At 42.3% G+C, this 19,213-nt stretch overlaps 9 protein-coding genes across 9 annotated transcripts; all 9 read left to right on the forward strand.

Annotated features, from left to right (window-relative positions):
- Nucleotides 1-309: 309 nt before the first annotated feature.
- On the forward strand, nt 310-1,308 carry LSM04_001855 (TatD family; the record flags this gene model as incomplete). The annotated part of the gene is made up of 1 exon (XM_067331173.1): nt 310-1,308. One exon carries the CDS (start codon nt 310-312, stop codon nt 1,306-1,308), a length of 999 nt encoding a protein of 332 aa, XP_067193227.1.
- Nucleotides 1,309-1,541: 233 nt separating this feature from the next.
- Nucleotides 1,542-2,132, forward strand: LSM04_004138 (uncharacterized protein; the record flags this gene model as incomplete). Its single annotated transcript, XM_067331185.1, has 1 exon — nt 1,542-2,132. One exon carries the CDS (start codon nt 1,542-1,544, stop codon nt 2,130-2,132), a length of 591 nt encoding a protein of 196 aa, XP_067193232.1.
- Nucleotides 2,133-2,318: 186 nt separating this feature from the next.
- On the forward strand, nt 2,319-3,284 carry LSM04_002378 (uncharacterized protein; the record flags this gene model as incomplete). Its single annotated transcript, XM_067331199.1, has 1 exon — nt 2,319-3,284. The coding sequence occupies one exon, from the start codon at nt 2,319-2,321 to the stop codon at nt 3,282-3,284; it is 966 nt and encodes a 321-aa protein (XP_067193229.1).
- A 293-nt stretch (nt 3,285-3,577) lies between these two features.
- LSM04_004308 (uncharacterized protein) lies at nt 3,578-5,854 on the forward strand (the record flags this gene model as incomplete). Its single annotated transcript, XM_067331210.1, has 1 exon — nt 3,578-5,854. One exon carries the CDS (start codon nt 3,578-3,580, stop codon nt 5,852-5,854), a length of 2,277 nt encoding a protein of 758 aa, XP_067193233.1.
- A 280-nt stretch (nt 5,855-6,134) lies between these two features.
- On the forward strand, nt 6,135-7,298 carry LSM04_007081 (uncharacterized protein; the record flags this gene model as incomplete). The annotated part of the gene is made up of 1 exon (XM_067331221.1): nt 6,135-7,298. The coding sequence occupies one exon, from the start codon at nt 6,135-6,137 to the stop codon at nt 7,296-7,298; it is 1,164 nt and encodes a 387-aa protein (XP_067193244.1).
- A 370-nt stretch (nt 7,299-7,668) lies between these two features.
- On the forward strand, nt 7,669-9,054 carry LSM04_005503 (uncharacterized protein; the record flags this gene model as incomplete). The annotated part of the gene is made up of 1 exon (XM_067331232.1): nt 7,669-9,054. The coding sequence occupies one exon, from the start codon at nt 7,669-7,671 to the stop codon at nt 9,052-9,054; it is 1,386 nt and encodes a 461-aa protein (XP_067193239.1).
- A 402-nt stretch (nt 9,055-9,456) lies between these two features.
- Nucleotides 9,457-14,568, forward strand: LSM04_000126 (uncharacterized protein; the record flags this gene model as incomplete). Its single annotated transcript, XM_067331243.1, has 1 exon — nt 9,457-14,568. One exon carries the CDS (start codon nt 9,457-9,459, stop codon nt 14,566-14,568), a length of 5,112 nt encoding a protein of 1,703 aa, XP_067193220.1.
- Nucleotides 14,569-14,810: 242 nt separating this feature from the next.
- LSM04_002813 (Nodulin-like) lies at nt 14,811-16,808 on the forward strand (the record flags this gene model as incomplete). The annotated part of the gene is made up of 1 exon (XM_067331254.1): nt 14,811-16,808. The coding sequence occupies one exon, from the start codon at nt 14,811-14,813 to the stop codon at nt 16,806-16,808; it is 1,998 nt and encodes a 665-aa protein (XP_067193230.1).
- Nucleotides 16,809-17,363: 555 nt separating this feature from the next.
- Nucleotides 17,364-18,044, forward strand: LSM04_002027 (Small GTPase; the record flags this gene model as incomplete). Its single annotated transcript, XM_067331265.1, has 1 exon — nt 17,364-18,044. The coding sequence occupies one exon, from the start codon at nt 17,364-17,366 to the stop codon at nt 18,042-18,044; it is 681 nt and encodes a 226-aa protein (XP_067193228.1).
- Nucleotides 18,045-19,213: the final 1,169 nt, after the last annotated feature.

Below are 19,213 nucleotides of genomic sequence, written 5' to 3' on the forward strand. Positions count from 1 at the left end.
TAACCCATAGGATTGAAAGGAAGAAAAGTAGTTGTTTTCCTGATCGAAGTTTCATTCTGTGGTTTCCAGTCTTTATGAATTTTTGTTTTTCACTTGTACGTTCTAAAGTCATGATATTGTTATTCTTGATAGCCTTGAGAATGAAAACAGTGGTTATCTTGTGTTTATTCTGTATGTTTTCAAGTTATGTTTTTTTTTTGGTTTCTTCTTTTTATATGTAGTTGAAGAAGAGGACGTTTATTATTTTTTTCTTGGAGTTACTCGTAATTAATTTGGTTTGCTGTTTTGTTTTTTGCTACATTTTCTTGAATGACGACATTTAATGGGGCTCGTTTTCCTATGATTGATATTGGCATCAACCTAACGGATGGTATGTATCAAGGCATTTATCATGGCAATAAGAGGCATGTTGCTGATATTGAGGCTGTGCTCTCACGTGCTGTTCTTGTGGGTGTACGTTGCCTTCTTATAACTGCTGGTTCTCTAGAAGAAAGTCGTCAGGCGATAGCACTTTGCAAGAAGTATAACTCTGACGATCTTCAGTGCTTTTGTACCGTAGGTTGCCATCCAACGAGGTGTGGTGAGTTTTTGCAGGATCCAGAGCGTTACTATAATGACTTACGTGCGTTGGTAGCGGAACACAATGTGAAAAAGGATTGTGGATGTGTTGCAGCTGTTGGTGAGCTGGGTTTAGACTATGATCGTCTATTCTTTTGCGACAAGGAAGTGCAGTTGAAATACTTTATCAAACAGTTGGAACTGGCGGAGGAGTTTCAGCTTCCCCTATTTTTGCACGATCGTAACACTGATGATGACTTTTACAATGTCCTTAAGCAATTCCGAGAAAAATTTATTGGTGGCGTTGTTCACAGCTTTACCGGATCAAAGAAGAAATTAGAAATGCTTTTAGGATTGGGGCTCTACATTGGAGTGAATGGCTGCAGCCTAAAGACATCTGATAATATTGAGGTTGTGAAGTCTATTCCACTAGATAAAGTCATGATCGAAACGGATGGGCCCTGGTGCGAGATGCGCAACACGCACGCTTCACATGAAGTTTTGTTGGACGCGGCGAAACGTGGGGGAACATCTGAAGCATTACTCGCATCATTTCCCACTTGCCGCAAGGAGAAGTTTGTTGAAGGGGCTTTGGTGAAGTCCCGCTGTGAACCGTGCCACATTGTACGAGTTCTTGAAGTTCTCTACGAACTCCACCGTGAGAAGGTCTTATCGATGGAAGCTCTGGCCCTGAGTATTTACGAAAATACACGGAAGCTATTTCCCTTTCGATCACATAACGCGTGTTAATATAATATAAGGTGGAAGTATAATTCAGGTTGACAAGAGAAAGAAAGAGGGGAAAAAATGGTAAAAGAGAGGTATATGATCATGTCTTTTATAGCATGACAGTATATTGTTGAACACCATAAATTATTATTAATGATAATCTTTGCTATGTGGTACCCTTCTCCTATTCACATATATATCCAATTAGTCCTCCAGAAGGAAGGTAGGAAGGAAGGGAACGAGGAATGCCAGTGATGGATCCTGACAGTGACATTAACACTGTACCAATTTCTGTGCTTTTTGTGCACATTGAGCGTTGTGAACGACTATTGCGACACCCGCTGCTACTGAGCCGTTTGCCAGATGGTGGGAAAAGCATCCGTGCGCGCCACACTCTTTATGTTGCGGAGAGAAAACGACGTGAAGCGAATGATGATGCTGCAACACTCGCCAAATCTGTAGATGATGCTGTTGGTTCACCTCGCCACGTGAAAGAGGTGTTATCCACAGATAGCGTACCGAAAGGAATGGATATGATGCCGCATGGGATAAATGTTTCAAGTAGAGAGCTTGACAGCAACAATAATGACGAAACGAATATGGAAGAGTCATACAAAGAGGCGGTACATGCTATGACCGAGAAATACAGGAACTATAGAATACCTGTGGAAGAGATTGTACGTCGTACATTTGGGGGTTCACTTTCTGAGGCTGAGATTCAGCGAATCCTTGATGACGTGCCACCCAACTACTTCTTGACACACGATGAGACATTGTCAGTGCAGCGGAAACTCCTCGCGGAAGAACGCCTTGATGCACTTGATATGTTGCGACGTCAGCAATAGTAAAATCTGAAGGAATTAACTGTACACAGATTTATACACATTTACTATAACACGTTTTCAATAAAAGCTGATAAAGTAGTTGATTTTACTTTATGTTTATTCTCCCTTAACTTTTTATTGTTGTAAACATAGCTTCTTTTTCTTTCCTTTTTCTCTTAAATTTCAAGGTTGTTACATTTTTGCGAAATGTCTTTAGTAAAGCTCCGCGATTATCTGAAAAGTTTTGAAGTATTATTTGCTCGTGCTCTCCAGTTAGAAAGCGTTGATGATGACAGTTTTCGAAGTGTATATTTATGGACCCCTCTTCCGTCTAAAGCGACGTACGGTGGACAGTTGGTGGCACACTGTACTGAGGCCGCATACCGCACAGTGGATGCTTCCAAAATGAGCATCAACAGTCTTCAAGTAAAGTTTGTTTCTGCTGGAAAAAGTGAGTGTGGTGAACCAATACTATACAGTGTAAAGTTATTACATAATGGCCGCTCTTTTTGTACACGACTTGTAACCGCTACTCAACAGGAACGGACGATTCTCCTTGCGTTTGTTGGATTCAATAAACGAGAAGGTAGTGGTATTGAACACCAGATGTGTAGTCCATTCTGCATGACAAAAGCTTCTTCGGCTAGAGGAAGAACATACTCTTCCATTTCGAAATATGTAGAGCATTTGGAAACCTCAAGCAAACGACAGGAAATAGAGTCTAAAAAGAATGATGCTGCTCAGGTGAAATACTTAAATTTCATGGATCTTTGCAACATTCAGAGTTCAAGCCCGTGGGATGTTTGGCTACGGCTTGACCCTAAAGGATGGAAATTGTTGCAGTCTGAGAGTGGTATCCCTGAAGATAGGTTGCACATAATTGTGGCATGTTGGTTATCAGACTTTATTCTAGCATTCGCCTCATTATTTCCTCATGGTTTCCCAAACCTATCCCTTCGCTTTCTTACAAGTCTTGACCACACTATCCACTTTCACCACCCTGAAAGTATTCGTGTTGATGATTGGTTCCTCTATGAGGTCTGTAGTCCTTGGGCGGCGCACAATAGGGGACTTAATCAAGGTCGCATGTACGGACGGGACGGATCGCTGTGGATGAGTACTTCTCAGGAGACACTTCTGCGCCTCTCAAAGGATTACTATTCTAAACTTTAGCGTATCTTATAATGGGAAAAGAGAAGCGAAAAAAAAAAAACAAGGGGATTTGTGCAGGATTCATTTTTACTACAGTAGCGTAATGTTTTCTACGGATATTGATGATTGTGCACAACCGTTGTCATTTTATTATTATTCTTTTTCAGTTTCCTCTTGTTTCAATCTTTGAGTTCTCTTTTTTTTGTTTTTTTTTCTTTTATCCGTACAAAAAAAAAAAATAAAATAAAATAAAAAATGGAGGGGTGTGAGGACGTGGTTTTGTACTAGTGTGTTCTATTCGTTTGTGTTAAGCAATGTATACGGCAGCGCAGGCGAATGAAGTTCTGCGCCGGCACATGCTGTTTATAAGCGCCCCACTAATCACAGTGGGTGGGGGTGAGTTTTCCCCATTTTCCACGGCACGGGGCGGTGTGCGTGGCGGTGGTGCCATTCAGCATCAACACCAACCGTTTTCGCGAACGATTCTTGTGGATGCGAAGAGTGATTCTGTGCAACATGCATCGAGACACCTTGAAGTTATGGGGAGGCGGATTCCTGCAGAAAGTACGGAAACGCTTCGAGAAGCACTTATCGCGTGTTGCAGTTCTACTCTGCGATTTCCTGTTCCTCAGGTAACGCTAATAGAACTTCTTCGTATTTTTCATGAGCATATGAAGTATCATACTGATAGTGAAGGTACCATCACAGGAGAATACATTCTTAAGTCACTTTCACTATTTTTTCTCTGTGATCGTCTTGAAGCATATAATCGTTATGCCGTACCTCTTCTTGAACTTGGTGTTCTTCGTCCTTGTGATGTAAACCATCGTAGTCAAGGAAAGTTTGAAACAACACTTTTTTATTATACTGATGTCTATTCGCTTAACTTACATATGCTCCCATTACGTGAGATCCTATCTCGATTTACGTGCATCTTTTGTCATCAGTCCTGTGTTGAGGGTAGCAATGAACTTATTTATTTAAGTCATTCACGCTGGATGTTTTCCCCTGAACCTGAAGATCACAGAAATGATGATTCCTCGAATTCTCCTTTTAGTCCATTCCCTGAGGCATTGCGTCGTATGCTTATTGGACCACTCATGCAATTTGTAACATCTTTTTGTATTGCTGACTGCAGAATACATGATACATGGGGTAGCGACTGTTGCATCGTTCGTCTTGATGGTGTTAAAATAGCTTTATGTTTATTGACATTAAATAATGCATCATTAATGAATTCAAATCCTGAAAAGGGCGTATTAGATCGCTGTGATTGTCCGACAACTTTATTGGTGGGGTTCCCTGAAGATGTTTCAGATGTCCATATAAGATTAGGATTGCAACGCATACTTGATGTGATCGAGCTAAGAGAGGGTCCACGAGTAGAACTTGGGTCCTTAATTAATCAATCACCAGAGGACTTTAGACGTTGGTGTCGATCTGTCGGAGAACAAGTTTTTTACATGACAGGTTTTATATTCTTCAATAAACAGAGTTCTTGTACTTTAACTCTACGTCCTGACTGGGAGTTACTGTTTTTGGGATTATCAGAAAAATATTTTACTGAAAATAATAACTCTTTGCATGGTTCTAACCAATCTCAGTTACCAAATTTTACCTTGCAAGCATCTCGATTATCACGACAGACCTTTGCATTGGCGTCTGATTTACGGTGGAGCTTCGAAAGATGTATTGAAGACCAAAAGACTATTGTTGGCTCGTGTTTTGCGAGTGTACTATTGGTGGGTGCGCAGGTTATCCTTGCTGACTGTCACCCGTATCTAAGTTCGCTACTGTGCATTATTTCCCATCTTGAGAGACACAGAGGTGAAGATATTCAGCTTCCATTCGGTGCGTTTGCTGACAAGTCCTTTGGAAATGAAAGAGAGACTAGCATGCTTCCTCGTCTATGGAGTCGTGTGATTAGCACCCCATCCCATGGGAGCTATTTGCGTCTTGCTTGGCGGTATATACCGGCGTCTGTCGCGCGCCTTACGCGGTGCGGGGGTGTACCGGCTGCACGTGGATGCTACTGCCGCTCCGTCACCGTCGCAGCGGGAGCTGTGGATCTCGTGATGCTTCTTCTTAGCCCGGCAGGGGAGGAGGTGCGGGAAGTAGTAGGAGACGAAGTAAGGGGGCGCTGGAGTGGCACGGCGGTGGAGGACCGTCACGTGTGGGCGGCACTCGCGGACGTCTGCAGGCGGGAGTTGTCCCGGCGGGCGGCTGCCATGGAGCTTCTCGCCGCCACCGCCACCGTCAACGCCGGCCCAGGCGGTCGTCGTCCTCCTCCTGTTCCACCTGCCCCGCTCGGACACACACTCAGTCCACCGCCACGATACCCTAAGGAAGACACCGTGGACTCACACTTTGCCGATATCCCTATTACACGTCTTGTGTTGGGACGCACGGCATTCAGTAACAACAATAACAATAACAGGGAACGTAGAGTGACTGGTGCCGTGTACTGCCGTCGCGTGGCTGGAAAGGACATTGTTTTTTCTGATGCCAGGTTTCCTGCGTTTCGTTCTATCGAAAGCAACTTTTCTTCCTTTTTTGCAAAGAAGACAAAAGAAGGTGATGCCATAATGTGATAGCTGTGTGGGGTTTTTCTTTATGCACTGTGCCTCTCTTCCTAACGGTAAGAATCCAACGTAGTTACGACCATTACAGTGAAGAGTTTCTTTTATTTCGGATACTTTACTTCGAGTTCATTGTTTTTTTTTAGTTTTATGAGTCTCTCTAACGCTGTTTTCTTTAATTTATACTATTGTTTCATTTTTTTCTTTTTTTGGAAGGAGGACGTGTTTGTGTGTTTGTGTGCTCTTGCGTATTAAAGGAGCTGCAAATATTATTGGTGTAGCATTAGAGAGCATGTGGTCTGTCATACGCAGATTGCAGGGCGTGTCACCTGATGACGGAGATATCCCTGCTGAAACTCGCTTAGAACATAACCAAAGATGTATAATGATGCACGAAATGCGTCCGTATCCTCATCCACTGGATCCAAACATTTTCACTCGTCCCTACGGTGAATTAGAATACGAAAAAGTACGTGTATGGATGCTAAACGATGACGTGTCCAGGCGGATACAGGCCATAAACCATCTCCTTGAGCTATATGTGATGCAGCGGGAAAATGCAATTCGTAGTCTCAAATACGGTTTTCTTGAACTTTTACTATCTACGCTTCACCATGACGAAGAGGAAGAAATGCGATGTAAAGCAGCCGATGCCCTCGCTTTGTTACTGCGTGAACCAAAAGCGCTTGAGTTCCTTCTTGCGATGGATGACGAGAAAGGGACGTTGCGGGAACTTCTGACCACTCTTGACGACCCCTCTAGTGAGGTTGTAGTGCGTGCTGTGCGTGTACTGATGGGGTGTCGCGCGGCGTACAACGGGTATGAGGCGATCACGCGACTGGTACGTTACGGTCTGGTGGAGCGTTGTGTGCGGCTCTTGGAGCCGGCGGGTCGGGCCGACAAGGTGGCGGCGGCGGGATGCGGCGGGCTGGCGGCGGCACTCCTAGTGAAGGAGGCCTTCGTGCGGGTTGTGAGGGCCGGCGGGGTGGGTGCTGCAACGGCGGTGCTCGCTGCCCCGCAGCCGGACCCCCTTGCCGTCGCGGAAGCCGCCGACGCCCTGACACTAACCGCCGCTTACCGCCTCGGAAAGACTGCAGCCGTTGACGCACATACTCTTGCCGCGCTTAGGCCACACATGCGGAACGAGAACTTGCGCGTGCGCACGTCGATCACTGCCGCGGTGGCGCAGCTTACCATATATGAACCAGGGAAGAGACAGGCAGTTGATGAGGAAATCCCTGCCGTATTGCTCGCTCTCCTTATGCAGGAGGAGGAACGTGATGTTCTTGTCAACGTGGTTAAGGCCATTGTAAACATAGCAGAACTACCAGCGGGGAGGCGACAATTGTTGGCTGCAAAAGAGCGTCTACAGTTTATCGCCTCCGAGGCTGATGACTACCAACCACTTACCTCATCCGTGGCCGAGGCACTTAGTCAACTTGAGAGAAAGTGTTAGATGTCTCTCAGTTTGTTTCGTGTGTGTGTGTGTTTTTTTTTTTTTTGTTTTTTTGTATTTCATCACTTATGTTCATGTAATGTATGTACCTCGATACTTGTTTTTCACATGAACAATAGGATAACGAAAGAGAGACTAGCAAGTTCGTAACTTTAATTCCCTCTCATTTTTTAAATTATTAACTTTAAATTTTTTTGATGTTTTTTTGTGTATCATATTAGTTTTTTTTCATACTTCCACTGGTTAACTAGCCAAATAAAGGGCTTCGAGGGTCGTGAATTTACTGTAGCAAAAAAAAAAAAGAAAGAAAACCATAAAATTCATGAAAAGGGATAAGTAATAGTAATAGTAGTACTTATAGAAAATAATGATGAATGCGACGTCGAGAAAAACCACATTACAAGCCAATAACGGGAGAAAATCACCAAATAGTGGTCAAAAACAAAGATCCTTGGAGAAGTCGACGACGTTTCAAAGTTACCCATGTTTGGCGCTTGCTTTGGTTTCCTGCATTGATATTATTGTGGCGCTTTCATCACTTCCTGTTATTACATTGCATGTTGATGCTATTCCACTCTCTCTTGGTACACTATTGCTGGGCCAATCTCTGTATTATTTTCCCCAGTTATGGAGCACCTTTATGGCAGAGCGTTTTGCCAGGTTTTCTGACGGAATAACCGCATATGCAGTGACACTTTTCGCCACATCCATAGGCACTTTTGTTATGGCAACTGCTTTGCGTGAGGGATCTCTTTTTCTCTTCCTATTAACACGTCTGATGAACGGTTTGCTTCGTCATACATTTTTGTTTGGAGCATTTGCTGTCCACGAACTTCCTACTACATGTAAAAGTTACGACATGCAGAAGTTCACTAAATTTAGCCTTATTATGGCTGTTATAATTGGTGGATTTATCGGAGACTATGGTCCCAATCCAGCTTCCACAACTGAAATTCTTGCCATCGTGGAGTTTTCGGCCGCTATATTTGTTGGAGTTTTATCCTTAACACTTGTACGTAAACGAAAGGTTTTTCCTGCTATTAAAACCGTGAGGGCATATAAAGAATGGTTATTGCAACATTCCTACAAGGAGTACATTGTATTTATTCCACTCTGCATGACTTTATTTTGTGCTTCAATGTGTCAGTGCATGTACCCTTTTATTGACCGACGCGGATTTCATTTAAATTATACTATAATTGGTATCCATATGGGTGTTGTCTTTTTCATTCAGTCCACTGTAACCCCTTTCATCATAACGAGATATAGTGGAAAGAATCATTTGCTAATATACATCTCAGCAGTACTTCTTGTATTGGCTTCCTGGGTTAGCAATCTTATGGCTGATAATGGTATTGGTTTTTACTTGATTGTGACATTACTCTGTACAGATGTTTCTGCCACTATATTGGAATTATCGTTTACTTCAAAGGCTTTAAATTCTTTTCTTCCATCTGAAAGAGTACTTGCAGAGAAACTAGCTCGCCATATCAAGCAAACAATAAAACAATGGTCTCCAGCAGTCCTTATAAGTGTTGAACAAATATTCTCTGGGCGGAAAGATGGGACACGTGTTGCCATGTTTCCTCTTGCATTGGGGGTAATAACGTTTGTTTTCACGAATAAAACTTCTGTATCCCTCATCGCTACTATTGTCACTCTTGTAGTGCTAGTAGGGTCCCCTCCAGTGGATGATATCAAGATGTGGAGTGATGCAATGTCGGTTATGCAAAATTGGGATTTCTCTGACCGATAATTATGGGGGTACATCTTGGCACGTTGTAAGTTACTCTGTTAATAAATAATTCCTCAACAGAGAGTAAATTAAGTGTATTAAAAAAAAAAAGAAACAACAATAACGTTTATATGTAGAGGTTTCCCCATTCTTGTTTTATTTCCAGACCTCTGTTCTCTACCTTCATCTTGTGTTTTGTTTCCTACATATGATCTTCTTCTAATTTATACTCATGTTTTTTTTTTTCTCTCTCTCTCTTTATCTTTTCATTTCTTTTTTTTTTCTTGGCATTCATCTGATATTTATTTTTCTCTTTGATAATGTCCACTTTCGGCGGAATCCATTTAGGAAGGAGGTTACTTCTGTTTGCGGCTCTTCGGAGGGTTTTACTACTACCTTTCACTCTATTTTTCCCCTCGTTTCATGTCAAGTGGTGTGACAGCCGTGCCTGCTGATGCAGAGCTGCAGGCTGAAGCTCTTAAGCGTTTTAATCCTCTTATATTCACCTTTGCCGTGCAAACTGTAAATACGGTATGTCTTCCCAGAATCATTGATGCTATGACGCGTGACCCTGCTTTTGCCAAAGATTTCTACGTGTTGGACCGCAAGGGCAGTGGTCCACCTGCCCCTGAGCCGCGTGGACGTTCGAGTGAGCGTCGGAGCAAGATGACAGAAGGGGCGAAGAGCCTGGCGGTGCAGCTGCGGGAGGATTTTGTGCGGGTTGCGGTGGAGCGGGAGGTTCGACGGCGCGAGGCGGAGCAGGCGGCGGAGGCGGAACTGAGGGCCCTCACGGCGCTCTTCGTGGAGGAGGGACTCGACCCAGCAGCGGCGGAGCGGGCGGCACTGGAGGAACGGGCGGCGGCGGCAGCAGCGGCGGAGCGGGCATCGAGCTCCGGGGGCGACGGGGGACTCGGGCGGGCGGCGGCGTACGTTCTCCTTCCCGTCTGTCCCGCCACTGTCGAGGAGGTCGTGGAACTGCACGCCGGTGGCCTCCCCCTTCACGCCGTAGTCGTACTCAGCAGTCGCGTTCCGCTCTCGGGATCCCCCGCCGCGGAGACACCACAAAATCCAGCAGACACCGCAAGGGGAAAAGGAAAAGGGCGTAGAGAATCTAAGAAAGGTTCACAGAAGGAGAAAAATCCTAATGTTGAAGAAAAGGCACCATCATCCTTAGTATCGGAGTTACAACACTACCTTGCAACTGAAAAGCGGGCACCACCGTTTTTGAGCGATATTTGTGTTCACATTTACGATGTACCAACGGAGGCGATGACGTCCTCTAATGCTGTGACAACAATTACCCCTAATGTCGCTTTCTCTAATGCTGCAACAGGTGATGGAGGGGCAACACTTATGTATCGCCTAAAAGGGACGGAGGGAGCTGTTTTTGCTTCGATAATGGACAACGTAGCACTACTTGGAGAGCGTTATATAAACTACTGTGAGTGGAAACAGTTGCGGGTAGAGGTAAATATACCTTCATATTTTCCCCTTAGTTACCCGCAAACCAGTGAAGTAGCACCCTCGACGACAGAAGAGAAAGGGCGAAAAAAGTCTCTTGGTAGCAAAAAGAAAAATAATGCTCCTGCCCCTGTAAAACCTCCTGCTTGTATTGAACCAGTTCCAGTTTTTGAGGCATCCCCAAAATACATGAATGATGTTGTCGCTCATCGATCATTATATGATTCTCTTCTTGGGGAGGGGAAATTAGGTTCTTTTGATAAGTCCGCTTTTCGAACTGCATGTGTGTTGCAGATTGCGGCAACGCTTTCAAGGATATCTCCGGAATACCTGGATCCATACCCTACTGCTGTGAAACGTGAAAGGCAACAAATGCTCAAAGACAAGGATGATACCACCGCTTTTGTAAAGTATATTTTTGATGTTGCCACACAGGGAGTAGGAGCTGCCTATCTAAACGCTCTTTCAAGTACGGGGAGGTCTTTAGCCTCAGAGAAACCCACTATTGAATCTGCTTTGTCAACGACTACGACCACGGAAAAATTTTCATTGGCGGAGGATGAGGCCAATAATTATTCACTTTCTCCTTGTGTTAATGATGATAATAGTGGTGCAACAAATATCAAAGAAATTACGGTTTCCCTTTTATGCCAGTCATTCGGTTTAGATATGGAACAAGCGTTACAGTTGGTGACAGAAGTGATGGCACTTGGCATTATTTACAGTGGAGTGCGCACAGAATTAAAAGAATTTTTAGATATGAATAAATCCCTCAGTTGGCAAAGGGCTACTGAAAAATCTGGTCGTTTTGAAGTGGAAGTTCTATACCGTGGTGATGGAACCCCACGCACAGAGGGATCTGTTTACGCTTTTCACGGCTCTACAAGTTTCTCAGATTATGTTGAGATGGAGAAGTACTGCGTTAAAGAGGAATTATATTATAACCCACCTCCACCAGATAGTGATGAGGAAGAGCCAACTGACGAGGAGGAAGAAGAGGAAGAGGAAGAAGAAAGAAAAGAGGATGAAGAAGGGGAAAAGGAGTTTAAAGAAAACTCAGAAAACTTGGCAGCAAAGGAAAAAAAAGTAAAACGAAGAAAAAATATTGAAGAACCTCCACCCGTGGACCTTATTGAATTGACAGATACTACACTTCGTCGTCGTCGCACGTATGAGGATGTCTTGAGGCGACTTCATCAAAAAGAAACGGTTGAACAGGAACTAATGGTTTCGGGAAATGGAGCCCACTGTATTGCTCAGGAAGTTCAATGGATGTTTGCTGATGATGGTTCCACTATTGAAGTTCGCCGTATTGTAGGTAATACCCGACAGATCCACTGCATAGTGACAAGTCCAGGTGGAGTGAACTTTGGTTTCATGACTGTAGAGGAGCCATTACCTGAGGGAATCCCATCTGAAATATCCAGTGGGGTGCGTTCCTTTCTTACTATTGAGAATGCGTTACAGTTTTTCTTTGAGGTTGTAGCTGATAATACTGATGCGGTGGAGCAGGCAGCCTATATTAAAGCTGTAGAGGCTGCCAAAATAGAGGCAAAAACGCAGCATGATGCACTTGAACAGTCAAAACCATCAAAAGGAAATAAGGAAAAAGTGGTAGTACCGACTCTTGCTGCCTTGGAGGAAAACCTGATCTCAGCAATACCTCTCCCTATTAAACGAGAGAGAAACCCCCCGCAAACAAATGTGAGAGCTTTATTAAGAAATGGAACACAAGTTCTTTTCTCTATTTTAGATAAGTATTTACATCTTTCTGTGATTCGTAGCCTTCTCCATTCTACACTTGTTGATATGCTGTTAGATGTTTGGTCAGGTAATGGAGTGCGCACTTTAAAACTTCATTATATTGAAGCTATCACAGTATACGCTGATGGTTGTGTAGTTCTGCATTCTCCAGATATAGGGAATTACCGTGTTTGCCTTGACATATTTGGTAACTATACTACAATGAATAGTGACGGTGTAATAGTCCGTGTTACTGCCTTGGGGAAACGGACTGTGGTGACAGCAGACGGGAAAGTTTTGTCATTGGACCCTCTTTTGGTTTCCCAAACTGTGGATCAGCTGACAGGAAAAAAAATATTTAGGAGACAAGACGGAGTGGAAATTATATGGAGTCCTACAGATCAGAATGAAGGGGTTATATTTTGCAAGGGTTGCTCATGTTCAAGTGTGGATAAAGGATTCGTGTGGAATTTTTCAGGATATCCGGAGACTCGAGTAGATGTTGATTCACCTCGTTTGGATCTTCTTGTGAACTGCGTTGAGATAATTATGGATGTAGAAGTAAAAACACTACAATTAATAGATACTCGTAGCGGGGGTGAGACAGTCCTGGACTGGAAAACACATCGACTGCACGTTCGACCAATGATAAATGGAAACTGTTTTACGACAGATTGTGCTTTTGCTGGATTGCTTGGTTTATCTCAATCCACTTCATATTGTGTTTCACCTTTTGGTCGCTGTGGTGAGGTGCGAGAAGAGGTGTTCAAGTCGGCGGAAGTGGTCTGTGAACATTTTGTGCAGTACTATGAGAAAAGTGGGGGGAAATTTGAAGATGTAGCATTACACATGACTCGTATAACAGATTCTCCCTTTTCTTTTGGAAAGCCAACTGACAACACAAAATCATTCTTGATAAATGCGACAGCTCTGAGCCATAGGAGATATGCTGAAGAAAAAATTGATTCATTGCTTACCTATAATAAACAACCTTGCAAGGACCTCTTTCGGATTTTACTTCACATAGATAATGACTTACCTCTTCTTTTTGTCAACCCTTGGGTCTTCAGTGTATTTTTGCATCGTCTCAAGGCTGACATCAATCCAGCTTATTCACGTCCACTTCTTAGTGGTTCCTTTGCTGATGGTGCTATTCAGGAGTACATTCTATTCCTTCCTTCATTATGTAAATGTAACAAGGAAGATATTCTTGAGATCATTCCATTAGCAACATCTGTGGAACAGTTTTCTCTGATTCCCAAAATACCAACTACAAAAAATCAAACTCTTGAAAAGGAAGTTGATGCGATACACTTTGTTACACTAAGGTCTGACGCTCTTTTGGATACAGATATAACTGAAAATTTGCTACATGAGGGACACCTACTTTCAAGGGAGGAAGATATGTGGTCAAAAGCAATGGAAACACTACCTCCAGCAGAGGTTCCACAATCAACAACTTTCCGTGGTACAAAAACAAAGTGTCTTCCATCACTTTATGGTTATACTGTGCATGAGGCAAAGGTGCCATCTATTAACTCTGTGAATTTCAGAACTAGAAAAACAAAGAAAAGTAACTATAATTACTGGCGGTTTTCTGGTATCCTCGTTACAGGAGAGAGAAACAATGGTAGACTAGATGGAAACAACAACAACAATACTACTACTACTACTACTACTAATATTACAAAGAACAACACTATAGCTGAAAGTATTAAAGCAGCACACAATATAGAAGAAAACGGTGCAGTTGCAGCTTACTCCAAGTCACCAGTGGCTGTGGAGTCCCAAGCGAAAGGTAATAATCTTCTATTTATGCATTCCATTGTCAAGAAAGAGATGCCACAGCAGGAACATCACTTTCTCCCCTCACTTGCTGTTTCTCCGCCGACGCTTTCCTTTGGGCGTGTCGTGAAGGGTTATCGCTATATCCTTCCCCTTGCCCTAACAAACACTTCCACCGTACCGTGCCGTTATCGCATCACCTTTCCTGTGGAGTACAAGAAGATGTTGAGCGTTGATTACCCGCGACAGTTCCTAGCGGCAGGACTTACTATAGTGGCAAGGGTGGAGCTCTCAGGAATGCAGCCAATTGGCCCCATGTCAGTGCTATTAAATGTGGCACACGAAGGGGGTACTGATACTGTTTTGGTCGAAGTTGAAACACTGAGCGAAACAGACAACACGGTGTTAAGTTCGCAAAAAACCTCAGCCGTTTTGGTGGGTCCCACACTGGTGAATTCATTCGCACCCGGAACAACACATAGGCGACCATTTCATCTTCTCCAAAGGGAACTGGAAGAGGGAGACCAAACTGACACGGTTGTCTAAACCAATGTAAATCTTTGAATGTACTTTTTTTTTTTTACGAGACAGCGTGAGGTATTTCCACAAAATATATTTTTTTCTTATACCAAATGTGCTTTGTCTGGTTTTGTTCTTCATATTATGATCATTATCACCATTCTCTGTCTTTTATCTCTCTCTCTCTCTCTGTGTGTGTGTTTATTGGTTCCGGATAGCGGTTATATTTTGCTTTTAACCATAAAATACAAGGTGAAGAAGTGCCATAAATGAAGGAAACAGAGGCCAGGACACCTTCCTTCCTTCCTGCTTGGACCCTTGAACGACGCTGGTTTTTTCAGTTTTTTGTTACTATTCTCATTTGTATCAACAATGGTGCATGTTTTTGCTTTGGTATATTTAGCCCTTACATAAAGCAAGGAGCATTTAAATATAATCAGTCGCAAGTTAACGCCGTATCTACAGTGGGTGTAATATTAAGTTATTTTTCACTTCCGACAGGTTTTTTGTATGACACAAAAGGTCCCAAAGCGACTCTTTTGGTGGGCACTGTATTAAACTTTGTGGGATGGCTCGGCATGTTTCTAATGTTTATTAATGTGGATCACCCTCTTTTGGGAACAAGTATTTTTGTTATGTGTTTATTCTACGGAATATCCCAATTTTCGGCAAGTTTTTATGAGACAGGCAGTGTTTTGACAAATCTTGATGCCTTTTCATGCTACAAAGGACGCGTGATTCTCATTCAGAAGACTTTTATGGGACTCGGTAGCTCAGTTATTGTGCAAATATATATTGCATTTTTCGAAACTCGTTTCAGTGGGATAGGACCTTTTTTTCTATTTTTAATGATTTACTCCCTTACGGTTGGTGTGCTCGGTACGCTTTTTGTACGTCTTCCAACGGAATCTACTCAATGTTTGGGTTTAAACGTCCCTGACCAGGATGTGGTTCAGAGTGGTGGTGGTGAGCCTCGGCTTTTCAAAGCTCCATTTAATGTTGGCACTGTTATTCTATTTATGTGTATTCTCTACATACTTGGGATGACTTTGTTTGAAAATTATTATGTATTATCTGATGCTGGCCGTATTATTATAGGTGTTTGCACAATTATTTTGTGCCTTGGTTTTATTGTAATGGTTGTTGTGACGCCAAGTTACCCCTGTAACGTTGATGGGTATTCAACACATTCACCTGCTGCAGCAGTGGGATCAGAGAGAGCATCAGAATCACTTTCAACAACGCCACCAACACTACCACCGGCACCGGCAGAAGCAGTTACTCTTCCTTTGGAAATGTTAACTATAAACGTCACTGACGTTACAATTGAAATACCGGAATCGATAAACCCTCGCATGGGGAGGGAAATTTTTTCCCGTTTGATTTCCAGTGGTAATACTGATTATAGCCCCGAGGGGAGAAGTGCTCGGAGGGAAGATGGTTTAAGCGATCATTCACCGCCGTCACCTGAGAAGGAAGACAATGTAGATGAGATAGAGACAATTGATATACGAGAACGACATTCAGCAAAGAGATGTTCTTTAGATTTGGGTAATAACTTTACAGTCGAGTCAGAGGCTGCGCAAGAGGAAATAAAATTAAATTCAAAAGGTTTATGGTATAATATGAGGCGACGAGAAATGTGGTTGATGTGGTACGTTTGTCTTGCCTCATGGAGTTCAGCAACATTAGTTTCAAGTAATAGTAGTCAAATATACGAAGCTATGGATTTTAATGGGTATTCTTCTACTGTTAATGTTGTTTTTGTCTCTATATATGGAGTTGCTAGCGCGATGGGACGTGTGGCTGTGGGAATTGCGCATCCTTTTCTTTTACGTAGAAAGATTCCTGTTTCGGTTTTGTTTTGTATAGCACCTGTGCTTAATTTTATCGGACTTCCACTCTTTCTTGGAATGCCTAGTAACGCATTGGTAATCCCTTTCTTCATTGTTGGACTTGCAACGGGAGTTTCTTGGGGTAGTACTATTTTGATTATCAAGGATCTTTTTGCCCCTGATAACTGCGGAAAACACTACAGTGCAATTTACACGGCAGGTATTGCCTCTCCGTTAATATTCAATGTGGCTCTTTTCGGTCCTATTTTTGATTATTATAGCAGAGAACAAGGTTTGTGGGAAACGAGACAGTGTAAGGGTCGTGTTTGCATCTGGATACCACTTGTAGCATGTGCTGTAGTAAATGTTATAGCACTCCCCTTATCCATTTACTTCCTTATTCGTGTATCGAGACGAGGAGGTTTATATTAAAATGGAAAAAGCGACACCTTGAGGGGAAGAAAAAAAAAACCAGTATGTCTGCATCATCTATATCTTACTGCGACGACATTTGTTTTTAGTCTCTTGTCTGAGAAAAAGAGTGCCAAGGAAAAGGGAAAATATGAGAGTGCAAATGGGTTTTGTATAAGATAGCGTTTCTTTTTTCTTTTTTGGTAAATGAAATAAATCAATAAATAAATAAATATATATATATATTATATGCCATGTCTTCTTTGTGTCTTCTTCTTTATATCGAATTGAGACAGTTTTATTGTATCAATGCCCTATTTTATTATTTGCTAAACGTTTTTTATTCTTTTTTCTTGTTTCTCAATACTACTATTGTTATTACCAGAGGAAGAAAGATAGGAGAGCGCATTTTCATAAAAGCGTAGTTGTCGATTGAAATAGGGTGATATAATATCGCTCATATTATCGCGAAAAAACGTTGATATCGCCTGTAGTATACTTTCCCTGAATATACTCGTATTTGGGGGATTTATTTACTTTTGGATTTTTTTTGTTCTGTTAATCATTCGAGTTGTTATGCCAGACATACCTGTTGTTGTTTTGGGTGGTGGTGGCGTGGGCAAAAGCTGCCTCACGATTCAGTATATTCAGGGCCATTTCGTGGACAAGTATGATGCTACCATAGAGGACGTATATCGCAAACCTATTGATGTTGATGATGAACCAGCGGTGTTGACAATAGTTGATACGGCTGGACAAGACGCGTTTGGTGCGATGCGTGATCAATATCTTAAGAAGGGTCAAGGTTTCGTCCTTGTCTATAGCATCACTGATGCTGAGAGTTTTCAGCAGCTCAAGAGGATTTACACACAACTTCGTCGTCTAAAAGGGGATCAATCGGTTCCTTGTGTCGTTGTTGGCAACAAGATTGACGAGGTGAACTACAGAGCTGTATCCACAGAGGAAGGCAGCCAGTTTGCAGCACAAGCAAACTCTCCTTTTCTTGAAGTGACGGCTAAGAATCGACGAATGGCTGAAAATATCTTTGAAACGCTCGTTCGTACAATTCGAAATTCCACCACACCTGTTACGGGTATATCTGGTAATGCCGAAGGGGTTTCTCGGGCAAATGGGCCAAGAGGTGAAGTTCGATATTTGCCACAAGATGTGACTCCTGTACAGCAGTCTGTGAATCCTTCCATACCATCACCTGTACAGGCGAAGAAAAAAAAAAAGACCAAGTGTACACTACTCTAAATTCGTGTAGTGGTAATGCCTTTGTTCTTACTCTATTTGCGTCTCGCTCTTATTTTCCTTAACCAGTAAGAAATCTTCGTCTGAATATATGTTACTGCACACGTCTTTTTATGTGGGAATGTTTCTTTTTGTTTATCCGGTGCAGCAGATTACTTCTTAGTGTCCTTTGTGTTACTCTGTGTGGGTGCGTCCGAGTTAGATAGAGGGGCCAAAAAGTTTAAAAAAAATTAGCTGAGGAAAAATGAAAGAAATACATTGGCTTTTCCAATATGAATATCTTGCTTCAGTGAAATTTCTCAGGGTGAATGAGCCACTATAATGCCTTTGGTTGAATTAAGATATAACGTTAGTTATATTCATCATTTCATCGTTTGGTTCTCTCTGTTATTTTCTGATCCATCTGAGAAATCCTTTGGCGATACCAAAGGTCTTGTTCGAAGATGTTTCACTATTCTAACCACTGGCATTTTATCAGTGTTCTCGTGAAAAGTGCACCTGGGTCACTAAGGTGTTGGATGAGCCCGATGAATCAGAAAAAAAAGCAAAAGGGATATTTCCTTATCGATAGTTTCTTTTCTATGTTCTGACCTCCTCTCTCTTCAACTGTGAGATTATAATATCACAATTGTGTATTGTTCTTTCTTACTGGGGGTCATTCGTACGAGAATATGGTTTCGCTTTTTTTTTCGAAACAGTGCTTTACAGTAGGCACATCACGTATCAACTAAAAAGTAAAAAAAAAAAAATGAGAGAAAGGAGAAACACAGAAATTCCTACATATATATATTCTTATTTGGATAACTTCCTAACGAAAGTACGTGAAATTGATAGCAGAGTAACAAACCAAGAAAATCAAAAGGTTGGACGGAGTCGTGACATGGCTTATTTTGAGTGTACAAACTCTCGTATGGGTATGTACATGTGTGGGTTTCTATAGTTGGAGGATGGGTACCATCAAGAGAACCAGAAATAATAATGGGATTTGTGAAGTGTAATATTTTCCTCAATATTTAATGATGGTGGTGAGGTCCGGTATTTTCTTCTTCAACCGATGTTCAACTGAGGGTATGTGTCATGCATATGTATGCGTTCCAGGAACCCATTTTCCCTTTTTGGGATTTATCTATCGAAGAAGTGATGTTTATGAAACGAATAAAAAAAAAACACTT

Source organism: Trypanosoma melophagium (genome assembly GCF_022059095.1).
Source record: "Trypanosoma melophagium isolate St. Kilda chromosome Unknown ctg17segment1, whole genome shotgun sequence".
In the NCBI taxonomy this organism is placed as follows: Eukaryota; Euglenozoa; class Kinetoplastea; order Trypanosomatida; family Trypanosomatidae; genus Trypanosoma; species Trypanosoma melophagium.